The sequence below is a fragment of the Sturnira hondurensis genome, unplaced genomic scaffold (genome assembly GCF_014824575.4).
Source record: "Sturnira hondurensis isolate 20B ecotype Veracruz unplaced genomic scaffold, ASM1482457v3 Scaffold0015056, whole genome shotgun sequence".
In the NCBI taxonomy this organism is placed as follows: domain Eukaryota; kingdom Metazoa; phylum Chordata; class Mammalia; order Chiroptera; family Phyllostomidae; genus Sturnira; species Sturnira hondurensis.
Genome location: NW_028087687.1, coordinates 903,189 through 917,177, shown reverse-complemented (window position 1 = coordinate 917,177; position 13,989 = coordinate 903,189). Strand labels below are relative to the sequence as shown.

The 13,989-nt window shown below is 38.7% G+C and overlaps 1 protein-coding gene across 18 annotated transcripts in view; it reads left to right on the top strand.

Annotated features, from left to right (window-relative positions):
- LIMCH1 (LIM and calponin homology domains 1) overlaps nt 1-13,989 on the top strand; it is a 325,311-nt gene that overhangs the window by 280,909 nt on the left and 30,413 nt on the right. For all 18 annotated transcript variants that reach the window (XM_037064259.1, XM_037064250.1, XM_037064245.1 and 15 more), the window contains 3 exons: nt 7,516-7,606; nt 8,955-9,127; nt 12,666-12,771. In XM_037064259.1, the coding sequence (XP_036920154.1) occupies nt 7,516-7,606; nt 8,955-9,127; nt 12,666-12,771 (370 nt within the window). The remainder of the gene's footprint in view (nt 1-7,515; nt 7,607-8,954; nt 9,128-12,665; nt 12,772-13,989) is intronic.

Below are 13,989 nucleotides of genomic sequence, written 5' to 3'. Positions count from 1 at the left end.
ATTTCAATGACTAGCATGCATTTACACTAACCTGGTTTAAATGGACTGTGTACCTGAGTTGAAAGGTCTAAAATGGAGCGATGGCAGGGGCAGTCTGGTCTCCAGCTGCCCTGGGAAGTGGAAACTTAGCCAGATTGCCTCCTGACAGATTCCGGAGAATTCTTGTCTTTAGTGGAGTAAATGGAGATGCAGATGTAGAAAAGAAGGAATGAGGTAGAATGAACGACAAGAAAAGGGAATGGAAAAGGCGGTCTGAATCAGCTCAACAATAAACTTGGGACCCTCAGATTCTAGATCGCTTCTTACCAATCAAAACCTTGAAATCCCTGGGGAAAACTTGGAAGTGGATGTGGCTCTCTGCCCAATAACCGGGCATTAAGGTTACCAGAATAGGGCAGGGCGCCCGCCTCCCTTACCTGCTAGCACTGTGACCCTGGGTAAGCCACGTAGTGTCCTGGGCTTCGGTTTGCTCAACTATATAAAGGGAATCATTTTGGTGCACACCTTCAAAGCTTGCTCTGACAATTAAATGAGATAAACCACGTGGTACCTGCGGGACACATTGATCACGGCTCCAGTAGCCACAGCACAAAACCTGGAAGGCATCCTTGTCAGGGAAGGTAAATCGGGGCATCTGGGAGATGGGTGTCTGAGTGTTAAACCGCCTAGAAATGCGTTCAGAAATGAATGAGAATTCTTGTAAGTGGAAGTTTTCCGTTAGTCCCACATAAGTGAAATACTACTGGAATGTGATGTGCTAGCAAAATAATTCTCAGTGAAATAATGCTTGAGGATTTTGTCTCCTTTGTATTATAAATGATATCTAAAGGATTTGAGTTGTCTTCTTTCATTGATTCCAATTGGCACACTTTCCGCATCTGAACCTCTCTAGATTGGTTGTCTTATAATCAATCGTACGTCATCTCTAACAGACAGTGTGTCTTCTTTCTTTGTGGCCCTAAAGTAGCACAACCTGATATTGGTGGCACAGGAGATTGAGTAAAGCCTGTGCTTTCTCTTCGTTATTCATCGTGGGGCCGCTGAGGCTTTGGCCTGGGTTTTGCAGTGATTTGTGTTTCTTCTAATAATTGGAAACACCAGAGTTCTCAGGAGTTAACTGAAAATTTGTTTCCCAACCTCAGAGAGTTTTCTGTAACCTAATCCAATTTGGGGGGAAACCTAAAAATAAATATTTCTGGCCATGTTTTACATATTAACATCATAAAACATAAAATACTATCATATACTGAAATTTCTATATGGGGGGAGCAATTTAACTTAGAAAACCCAACTTATTCTTTTGTAGTGCTATCAATCATATCAGCCATTAAAATAAAAATGTAAACACACATATGCAACATATATATGTAATTTAAATATAATAAGAGAATCTTCAGTGTATTTAACTACTTTCACTGTTTAAATCTCTTAAAAGGATTCAGTTCAGGCTTGTTGATATGTTAGAAAGTTATGAAGCCCATTAAAGAATATAAATGTAAGGTTTATTTCCTGCCTAGGGTTTTAAAATTGCATTTTAATTTAATATCATATTCTCCCAGAATTGATACATGATATCCATCATTAGAAAATGCCCATCTAATTATGAAGATTTCAAAACCCCATCTTTCAAAAGGCACCATTCTGCCATGAGGTACTGTGTAAAATCTTTTAGAAGCTTGAAGAGGATGTTACTTAATGTTATCTGTGCATTTTTTAACTGTAAGATTTGCAATTTAAAAAAAAATTTTAACTGTTTTTTTCTAATATTTTTGTTGTGGTAAAATACACATAGCAAAACTTATTATCTTAAGCATTTTAAGTATACACTCAGTGGCATTAAGTTGTTCGTATTTTGGTGCAACCACCGTCCGTCTCCTGAACTCTTTTCATCTTTTTTTTTAAAAATATATTTTATTGATTATACCATTACAGTTGTTCTATTCCCCCCCTTCAATCCCCTCCACCCGCACCCTCCCTCCCCCACCATTCTCCCCCCCTTAGTTTATAACCACATGTCTCAAGTTCTTTGGATTCTATATTTCCCCCACTATTCTCACCCTCCCCACTACCTATTTTCTACCTACCATCTATGCTATTTTCTGTGCCTTCTCCCCCCTTCTCCTCCTCCCACTCCCCTGTTTCTAACCCTCCATGTGTTCTTCATTTCTATGGTTCCACTCCTGATCTAGCTGTCCTCTTGGTTTGCTTTTGTTTTAGGTGTGGTTGTTAATAACTGTGTGTTTGCTGTCCTTTCACTGTTCATATTTTTCATCTTCTTTTTCTTATATAAGTCCCTTTAGCATTTCATATAATAAGGGCTTGGTGATGATGAACTCCTTGAACTTGACCTTATCTGAGAAGCACTTTATCTGTCCTTCCATTCTAAATGAAAGTTTTGCTGGATAAAGCAATCTTGGCTGTAGGTCTTTGGATTTCATGACTTGGAATACTTCTTTCCAGCCCCTTCTTGCCTGTAAGGTCTCTTTTGAGAAATCCGCTGACAGTCTGATGGGTACTCCTTTGTAGGTGACTGTCCCCTTATCCCTTGCTGCTTCTAGGATTCTCTCCTTCATTTTGGTCTTGGCTAATGTAATTATGATGTGCCTTGGTGTGTTCCTTCTTGGGTCCAACTTCTTTGGGACTCTCTGAGCTTCCTGGATTTCCTGGAAGTCTATTTCCTTTGCCAGACTGGGGAAGTTCTCCTTTATTATTTGTTCAAATACGTTTTCCACTTGTGGCTGTTTCTTTCCCCCTTCTGGTACCCCTATAATTCGGATGTTGGAACGTTTAAAGATGTCCTGGAGGTTCCTAAGCCTCTCCTCATTTTTTTGAATTCTCATTTCTTCATTTCTTTCTGGTGGGATGTTTTGTTCTTCCTTCTGGTCCATTCCATTGATTTGAGTCCCAGTTTCCTTTCCATCACTATTGGTTTCCTGGACCTCTCCCTTCATTTCAATCAGTTTAGCCTTCATATGTTCCTCTAATTTGTGACTGTAATCTACCAATTCGGTGAGCATCCTGATAAATAGTGTCCTGAATTGTGCTTCTGAGAGGCTGGCAATTTCTCGGTCACTTAGAGTTATTGGCTCTAGGACTTTGAGTTCTTCTTGCGCCATCTTTCGGGTTGTTCGTGCCTGTTCCATAGCAGAATCAGAGCCCGTCCCCGTTGAACGGTTAGATGTAGTCGGACTTCCGTATAATTCAATTTTCTGTCCTTTGGTTGTGTCTCTGTTTCTCCAAACCTTTGTTGTATTCAAACTTGGTTGTGGGAGAAGGCACAGTGTTTCCACCTATGCCTCCATCTTGGTGGAAGTCTCCTCTTTTCATCTTATACCCGGAAATTCTCTAACCCTTAAAAATGACTCCCACCTCTTTCCTCAGACCCTGACAATCACCGTTCTACTTCTTTGCTCCCCTTTTTTCCTATACCCCAGCCTCTGGTCACTACCATCCTACTTTCTGTTCTGTTCTATTCTATTGACCTGTGTGTCTGTTTTTATACTAGTGCTATGCTGTGTTGGTTACTATAGCTTGATAACATAGTTTGAAGTCAGGAGCTGTGGTGTCTCCAGCTTTGTTCTTCTTGCTTTACCGATTTGAGGTCTTTTGTAATTGTAGATTTCTTTTGTCTAATTCTGTGACAAATACCATTGGAATTTTGATAGGGATTGCACTGAATCTATAGATTGTTTTTGAGTAGTTTGAACATTTAACAATATTAATTTGTCCAATAAATGAACACAGGATACTTTTCATTTTTTTGTGTTTTTTTCAATTTCTTTCATCGATGTTTTATAGTTTCATTATACAAATCTTCGACCTCCCTTGTTAAATTTGCTCCTAAGTATTTTATTCTCTTTGATGCTATTGTAAATGGGATTGTTTCCTTAATTTCTTTTCTAGATATTTATGTATTGATTTTATATCCTGTAACTTAATTCATTTACTTGTTTTAATAGGTTTCTTTTGGGAGGTGGAGTCTTTAGGGTTTTCTTTATATAAGATTATGTCCACTACAAACAAAAACAATTTTACTTCTTCCTTTCCAATTCGAATGCATTTTATTTATTTATAATTTTTTAAAATTTATTTTGCCTATTGCTCTGGCTAATTCTTCCAGTACTATGTTGAATAGAAGTTGTGAGAATGGGCACCCTTGTCGTGTTTCTGATTTTAGAGAAAAAGCTTCTAGCTTTTCATCATTAAGTATTATGTTAGTTGTGAGCTTGTGATGTTCAGGTATATTTGTAATACTTAGGAACATTCTTCTATACCTAATTTGTTGAGAGTTTTTAGATGAAAGGATATTAAATTTTGTCAAATGCCTTTTCTATATCTATTGAAACGATCATATGATTTTTATCTTTCATTCTATTAATATGGTATATCACATTTATTAATTTACATATGTTGAACCATACTTTCATCCTTGCATAAAGTTTTACTTTTTAAAAAAATAATGACCGTCTCCACCAATGCATTAACTTTTTTTATCTTCACTTGAGGACATGCCCACATGAGAGAGGGTAAGGGAAGGAGAAAGAGAGAGACTGGTTGCCTTCTCATAAGCACCCCTACCAGGGACCGAACCCACAACCTAGGCATGTGGCCTGACCAAGGATGAAACCCATAGCCTTTCAGGTTATGGGGTGATCCTCCAACCAACTGAGCCACACTGGTCAGGACCCAATGTGTTATCTTTAAAGAACTTTTATTTTGGTTACTTGAAAGGCAAAATTTGATTTATGGGAAAAAGGTATATACTTATGAGAGATCAATAAATCCATAGCTTCTTGAGATCCCATGGGGATATTTTATAAAGTATCTAATAGTTCCTTCTCTGAAACCAATTCTAGCCCTTATCTTAAAACCTTTTAAGATTTATAAAACATTTTATTCACACTTTACAATTTCAACATTAGCCTTTTATAATAAAACACTATTACTAACAAACATGACAATCATTAACTTGTCCTCTTTGGTTTGGAAGGTATATTTTAGCAAGTATTTCATTCAACTGTCATTTACTTATATCGTGCAAATGCTGTAATATCAGTGGGGGAATTTTGGAATTCACTCGAGTCAGTTGGCTCCCAACCAAAGATAACGTAGAAGTGCATTGATTTTATTTTATGANTAATTTGTTGAGAGTTTTTAGATGAAAGGATATTAAATTTTCTCAAATGCCTTTTCTATATCTATTGAAACGATCATATGATTTTTATCTTTCATTCTATTAATATGGTATATCACATTTATTAATTTACATATGTTAAACCATACTTTCATCCTTGCATAAAGTTTTACTTTAAAAAAAAATGACCATCTCCACCAACACATTAACTTTTTTTATCTTCACTTGAGGACATGCCCACATGAGAGAGGGTAAGGGAAGGAGAAAGAGAGAGACTGGTTGCCTTCTCATAAGCACCCCTGCCAGGGACTGAACCCACAACCTAGGCATGTGCCCTGACCAAGAATGAAACCCACAGCCTTTCAGGTTATGGGATGATCCTCCAACCAACTGAGCCACACTGGTCAGGACCCAATGTGTTATCTTTAAAGAACTTTTATTTTGGTTACTTGAAAGGCAAAATTTGATTTATGGGTAAAAGGTATATACTTATGAGAGATCAATAAATCCATAGCTTCTTGAGATCCCATGGGGATATTTTATAAAGTATCTAATAGTTCCTTCTCTGAAACCAATTCTAGCCCTTATCTTAAAACCTTTTAAGATTTATAAAACATTTTATTCACACTTTACAATTTCAACATTAGCCTTTTATAATAAAACACTATTACTAACAAACATGACAATCATTAACTTGTCCTCTTTGGTTTGGAAGGTATATTTTAGCAAGTATTTCATTCAACTGTCATTTACTTATATCGTGCAAATGCTGTAATATCAGTGGGGGAATTTTGGAATTCACTCGAGTCAGTTGGCTCCCAACCAAAGATAACGTAGAAGTGCATTGATTTTATTTTATGATTATAGAAGCAATATGTAGTCATTATAGAACATTTTGGAACACAGAAAATTTATTTGAAAAAGTCATCCAAAATTTAAGCACATTAAAAAAATCACTAGTAACATTTTAATGTTTCCTTACTGTCTTATATATGTATTAATAGAAATATGTATGCATTCATATGGCATATATAAAATCTTCTATATGTAGGCATCATACTGAATATAGAGTTTACATTTTTTAACTTAACATTAGACAGTAAATATTTTCATGTATCATTAACTATTGTTCAACACCCCTTTATGATGGCATGATATTTCCTGTTTTGAACACACAGTAGTAATTAATTCAGCCACTCCTCAATTGTTGGACATTTAGGTTGTTCCACATTTTTTTTTTTTGGTCATAAATTCCATCAGGCATCAAACCGGTGCACTCAAGGTGCTGCTGAGAGAGATGGACGTCATGGTGATGGGTCAAGGGCATTCCACAGCAAGACCCCAACTTTGTGGGAGAACAAGGGAGTAAAGGCAAAGTTCAGCATAGCTATAAAAACAGAAAGAGACAGCTACCAAAACTGTGGTGTTAGAGCCTTGGCAGGACTTGGCGGATGATGGGCACTCAGGAGGTCTGAGTCAGGAAACACTTCAAAGTTTAATTTGTGTGCTGGGTGGAATTCATGCCAGGACAGAAAGCACTGGGTTTGGAAGAGAGGCTTGTCCAAGGGCAATATTTAGTGGTTGAGTGTGAGCCATTGGCCATGACGATGATGGCAGGTCGGCCCAACTGGAGCTTTGGTGGACTCTAGGGGTTAGGAGATGAAAGTACAAGTCATAAATGGAAAAAGAACATAGGGGTGAAACCCTGGGAATAATCACTATTATACATTTGAGGGTGACCCAGCACAGGTGGAGAAAAATAGTTCGGAGTTTTTAGGAGTCACCTGTATTTTTGTGAAAAGAAAATAAATAAGAACTGGTAGAAGTCCAGAGAGAGAACATGAACGAGAATATCAGAACTTGGGTAATAGAGTTGTTGAGAGCCCAGGAAGGAAGGGAACATCAGGAATAAACTCCACAATGCTAAGAGCCACAGGCGTCTATGCTGAAGGCAAGCAACTGGGAAATTACTTGTAATCTTAACAAGAGCAAAAAATTTCCTCACTGTTGATATGACCCTAAGCCACCTTTAATGGCCTTTGGAAGCAAGTGGGCAGGGGTAACTATGATTTTGAAAATTCGGTGGTGAAAGGAAGGACAAAATGGGCGTGGGCCTCTGAGGCAGCCAGAGGGTGTGGGCAGGTGGCTAGTGGGTGTGGGCTTCAGCATCTCTTCCCTCCTGCACAGGACGTCTGCTTCCAGCAAAGCCCGCCCTTCACCGTAAACCTGCCTAAGAAATACAGAAGAGTGAATTCCTATAGGCAGCTCACCTTGTTGGCCTAAATAGTCCTATTTGAAAAAAAGAAAGAAAGAAATCCTTTACTTTATAGAACCTTCCAAGGAGTTATTTATTCAAGAAGACATAAAAATCTTTTTTTCAGGCAACCACTGAGGATATTGACTTGAACAGTCAAGAAGATAAGATTGATGGCGGAAAACCATACAAAGGGAATACAGAACTTGCCTCCTCAGGTTTGTTTCCTAACAGGCTAGATTTAAGGTTCTGTAAATCATGATAACTCTTAAGATATTGATAGAATGGAAATAGACTCGAGAATTGCTCCTGAGCAACACAAAGGAAATGAAATTCTAAAACTGGTGGGGTTGTGCCGCCACCTAGAGGCTTCTAGGGAAATTCTGATTGGTTTACCTGGCTTTGTTTTGATTTTTTTAATCTCCATCATCATAAATAAGATTATATTACCCAAATAAATAATGATAATAACTGAGGGCCATGTTTTAACCTATAGTAACAACAATATAGATCTAGATAAGAAATATATCACAAAATAGACACTGAAATAATATAGCTGTTGAATAGTTTGAAAGAATAATGGGGACAGTGAGCATGAAGAAGCCTACTGTTTCCTGAATTAATGTTTATCAATATTTATAACACACCTCCTCTCTTGATAAGCATAAAAGTCTCTCACCCTCTTCCAATTCCAAGGCATTTTTAAATGACCTGTTAGAATAAATTAAATGCCATTACTAAAAAATTCAAACCCCTCCTCATCTCGATATGCCCCCTCGGGTGGAGACTCCCCCACACTCTAGAGGGTACCCAGTTCTTCCTCTGCGTATCAGAGAGCACTCGGCTTCCCATGCGTTCTGTGTTCCATGCAGTCCTTCCCACACTCAGTCACGGAGACGTGAGGATGAAAAAGGACATAGACACAAGGGGAAGGAGGGTCAGGCTGCCACTCAGCCTCCGGATGGAAATCACATGGAGGTGTTCGTCCATCCAACCCACCTATCACAGCGTTTCGTGTCGGCATTTTGTTTCCTGTAGTGTCACTCACACGCCAGCTCTGAGTCTTGTTAGGAGCTTAAGTTTTTGACACTGGGGTTCTTTGATGTGTTATATGTGCTTAATTTTTATTTTTATTTATTTATTTTTCATTTAAATTTTATTTATTTATTTGTATATTTTTAAATAATTTTTTAATTTAATTCTTGTTCAAGTACAGCTTTCTGTCTTATATTCCCAACCCTGCCCGCCCCCCGCCCCCGTGCTCCCCGCCTCCCTCCCATTTCTGCCCCCACCCTTAGTTATTGTCCATGGGTCCTTTATACTTGTTCACGTGAGTCCATCCCCTTTTCCCCTATGATTTTCTCACCTACAGGCAAGCAAAATATGACCAATGACACTCAATTTCAGAACAGGCTGACAGGGTCCAGAGGGGAGAAAATTATATGTGCTTAATTTTTAAAAATAGTATGAAAAAGCCTAGAGAATTCTAGCATCTTAGGTTCTTTTATACATCTCATCACACAGTAATCCCACTTCTTTAAGTCTCTGGATATGACTCCATTTCAGAGCCGCAGCATTTTACAGCAACGGTGACTCGATCCAGCCCAACTGTGGCCTTGGTGGAGCTCTCCTCCAGCCCCAAGGTGAAGAATGATGTGCCAGGAGAAGACGACCCGAAGACACCGAAGACACCAGAGAATGAAATGAGTGGGAAGGTGGAGTTGGTGCTGTCACAAAAGGTGAATTACAAAGTGGGTTAAAGCAGTTAAATTAGTGTGGCCTCGTATGTCAGCTGGCTGCTGCTGTGGCCCTTGTCCCTAATGCAGATCTTTCTTTCCTTCCTGTCTTTTTTCTCTCTTTAACCTGTATTGTTTTCCTAAATGCAAATGTACTCCATGTTCATTATAAATAATTTAAATACATATGGGAAGATGTATTTGTCCACTGGAGCTGCTCTAACAGAATGCCATAGACTGGGTGGCTTATAAATGAGTAACATTCATCTCTCGCAGTGCTAGAGGCTGGGAGGTCCAGGGTCAAGGCAGCTTTGGGTTCTGGTGGGAATCCCCTTCCTCGTTCACAGATGGACATCTTCTGACTGTGTCCTCGCTTAACAGAAGGGGCAGGGAGCTCTCTGGAGTCTCTTTTGTAAGGACACTAATCCCCCTCCTGAGGGTTCTGCCCTCATGACCTGATCACCCCACCCTTGGAACACCATCGCCTTGGGGGTTAGGATTTCAACCTAGGAATTTGGGCGGGGCCACACACATTCAGTCTATAGCTAGATATTTTTAAAATTTATATTTATAGTAATATATACATAAATATGTAACAAATCTATCAAGTAATATATGTACATTTTAAAATGATATATAAATAAGCAAACATAGAGCAACAGTGAGAAAAAGTCCTTGAAACTTACCTTTCTATTAGTAATTATTATATATGTATATATATTTTTTCCACATACTTTAAATTTTACTTGAAAGAATTTTTAATTATAAATACTTGTATATATTTTTAATGCAATATTCATATAAGTTATAGAGCTTTGCAGTTAAGTTATGGTCTGTTGTATATGAGTATGAGCTTGCGATTCTCTTTACCATAGTTAACTACTTGTAGCAGCATATTTCTGATGCCTCTAGATTATAGCAACAACGAAACTAGAAACCTGTTGTGCTGATATAATGAGTTTTAACATCTTGTTCTGATTAAATTTCTTCCTTGTTTGGAGTCTCATCCTTTTCCTAATCATTTGGTTTGTTTCTAGGCATAGAGTCCAAAGGTCTTCATGTTTTATACCAATTGTTCTCAATCTTGGCTACCTCTTAGAATTTAAAAATACACCAAGCACAGTCCAGCTCAAATAAATCAGAATTTCAGGGGGCAGGGCCTAGTCATTTGTATTTTTAATAGCTCCCCATGTGATTCCAGCATGCCACCAGCAGAGAGGACCGCTGAGCTGCGTGTGGGTGTCCTACTCTGCATGTGGTGATATTTCAACTTTTAAAAGTAGCCCTAAACTTGGATCTGACTTTACAATAAAAAATTGACCACTTCTACATCTGATTCACCCATCGTTTAGTCCATAAATAATGGCTGTGCACCTACTCCATGCTGGGCACTGTATTTGACGCTGGATATTCACCAGTGAACAGGATACGACCCTGGCCTTCGGGAGGTGAGAGTGCTATGTCTTCGTAGGACCTCAAAAATGCCTGTTACCTTATGCTTTTTGGAAATGTCAAACTCTAGCTGCTGCCCATTTTCATACACAGAGAAGTAAAGAGTGCTCTGGGGGTCTGAGGAGAGGAACTAGGCTGTAGAAAAAACACTGGGGACAGGCAGACTTCCCTATCTTTGCAGGTTTTGCCTTATCTGTGTTACACTTGTAACCATTGTTTATCATTTGTCCAAATTGACTTTTTCTTCCATTTAAATCTAAACTGAAAGGAAAACTCTATTTCTTGCTAGAACTTTTTTTAATCAAACAGAATGAGTGCCATCACTAAAATGTGTTCATCTGCATACCTCATCTGCATACCTCATCTGTGATCCACCTTTGGATCCCCGGTGTCACATCGACTCTATGGGAAAAAGTTGTTTTCAGGGATTCTTCATGGTGTGCGTGCTTGTATGTGGGCTCATGCAAAATGGCGTTGGACCACTGGCCATCTGGTAAACCTTGTTCTCAGAATAATATTTTTAAAGTATAAAATATACAGAATTACACAGTTTTCCTTGGTATCAGGTGGTACTAAGTACATACGGCTCCCGAATTCTGTCCTGTGGCCTCCAGGCTAAGAATTTCCACTAGCTGATCAGGAAATGTAATAGTGGGTCTTTGAGCTCACTGCTTTTCTCACACCACGTGAATTTCTGCCTTCTCTCCTTTCCCTGCTGTAGGTGAGCACTGTGGTCTCGACAGCTTTTCTGACTTCACTCGAGGGTGTGGCCGAGTGCCGTGCACACAAATTGACCTTTTCATACAGTGGTCACTTTGAGCACTTCTGCTGACTGTGACCTGTTTCATTTACAACTGGGCCTTATCTGAAACATGTTTTTATCAGACTCGAGTATAAAGGAAATGGTATGAGGTCCAGAGGGGAGGGTTGTCACGTTGCTGCATGTTTAATTAGCGCTTAAGTTCATTGGGACATCTGGTTGACCTCTATAATGCAGAATGAAGTGAGTGACTGTATTTTCTTCAGGAAAAATAATATCCTACCAAGAAGAAATTCTAGACATTAAATCATCCTGAGGACCAAATCATAGATCCACGTATGATGAAACAAGTACTCTCTCTGCAACCTCGTTTGCCTTATTGACTATCGGATTAATTTGTGGGGAACACAGCCGCCAGTCAGAGTGAATGAGAGGAGGTCCTGTGGGCAGCTGAAGGATGTGAACTGATATAGCCCTGCTCCTCATTCAGATCTGTGCTCGGAGTCCACTGATGTTCATTTTAGACATTAGTTTGGTGATCTGGTCTTTCGGCAATCAGTTGATGAGAAACAACAAATCAGATAGAAGTTGCTTCTACCAAAGGCCATTAAGATTAAGGAAAGTCAAAACATAATTAAATAGCAATAATAAGAAAATTCTATTTTTACAAAGCAAACATAAGAATTTGCAAAGCCCGTAATTTGTGAACTATTTACTATAGGACAAGTAATCTAACATGCCTCAAAAATCCCCAAAAGACACCATTGCTATGGTACAGCTTGGTAATGGCTATTTATGATAAATAATGCTTTTATGTCAACAGGCAAAGTGTATTATCTTTAATGTACTTTGCATAAATTTGTTGGGAGAGGTGTGTAGTATCTCAAGACTGGTGTCCATTAGAAGGTAATATTATTTTAGTATTTAATACTTGCATAGTAAAATATTTTAAATCTACATGGAACATCTCACACCCTGATACTATAAATTCAGTATAATGTATTATCAGGAGGAGAATATGTGATCGATCAATGAGAAAATGGGACAGAGTGGTGTATAATTCTGAAGACGGAATTCTGTCTTCCAGATTTAGAGAAAAGTGATCATCAAATCTTTACGCTCTCCTTGGTTTCTCTGAAAAATTGACCTCTACGTTACAGGAGAAGAATACAAAGAGGGATAGGACCATGGGGGAAATTCTCCATTTAAAGGTTAAATGTTGAGGCTTATTGACTTATGCAATAGCCATGAACTCTTTAGTTTGATTTCACCCATATGTTTATTAACAGACAGTACTTGCCATGTTTGTGTCTGTTGCTCATGATCCAGGTGGTAAAGCCAAAATCTCCAGAACCAGAAGCAACCCTGACGTTTCCATTTCTGGACAAAATGCCTGAAACCAGCCAGTTACATTTGCCAAATCTCAATTCTCAAGGTAAAGAGATGGAAATGTTTTCTTTTTAGTTCTGCATGTTCTCCTGGGCCCGTCTGTAGTAAAATATTCTCTAATATGAAGGAAGATTACCTCCTTCATCTTGAAGTCCCTTTAGCCATGGTGTTGGCCAGAGTCCTTGACGGCTGAATTACTAACTTGCAGAACGGACTTCTGGGCTGGAAGTTCCAGCCAGGAACCCCAGCTGCCAAGGCCATTTTGTCATCCAGCCACTATGGGCACAATAAGGCCTACACAAGTGTTTGATACCTTAAAATAATTTTATTGGCTCCAAAATGCTTTTAGAAATACAAAATATAAAATCAATAACTTTAACAAAAGGTTTATCATCTTTATATCATATCAACTCATTAATTGCTAATTAACATTAATTGCTAACTAAGAAAGTCAGACCTTCTTACTTCAGAGTGACTACTGGGTGTGCACTGAGGAATCTTTCCCATTCATAGATTAAATGTATTGCCCATAACCAAAAACTTCAATCTTTCCAAAAAGTTTTATAACAAGAATAGGTATATGTATATACATATATACATGTAGATATGTACATATATATGCTAAGGATATATTTTAATATGTTTCTTATGTTCTATGTAATATATGGAAGGGTGGCCTCTAGAAATACAGGTGTTTAGGGCCTGTGGAGGTCTTTAAACGACACTACCCACTGCAGACTCCTGAGTACCTTTAGGCACACGTATAGGTTGTGAATTTACCTCTGTACTCTTTAAGACCCCAACTTGAATCCTTTTATCCTGCGAGAAACCAAGGCACCTACAGCCACACCAAAAAGAGCCTGGGGGATGTGGACGATGCGGGGCGGGTCCAGAGAAGACCATGACCTATAGAGACGGTTCTTCAAAACCAGTCACTGGGTTCACCAATGTGAGCTCTCTCTCTAGATAGGAAAACAGTCAGAGTTTAGGAGGCAAAAACTGTAAGGTTTCTTGTTTTCCTTTTTTTAATGTACTTTCCCTGGGGCATTTTACACACTCATCAGCCTTAGTGAAGAGAGGATGGTACAGGTACACCGTGGTTGGAGATTGATTTTTACTTTTCTTTGAAGGATGGTCAGCTAGCTATCTGGGGCAGAATCTGAGCTGACTTCCGTTACCCTTTGTTGATGTCTACGAGATAAGTTGGGCTTTCTCTACATAACTGGAAGTACTTGGAAGGGAATTCGATTGGTAGATGCACCAA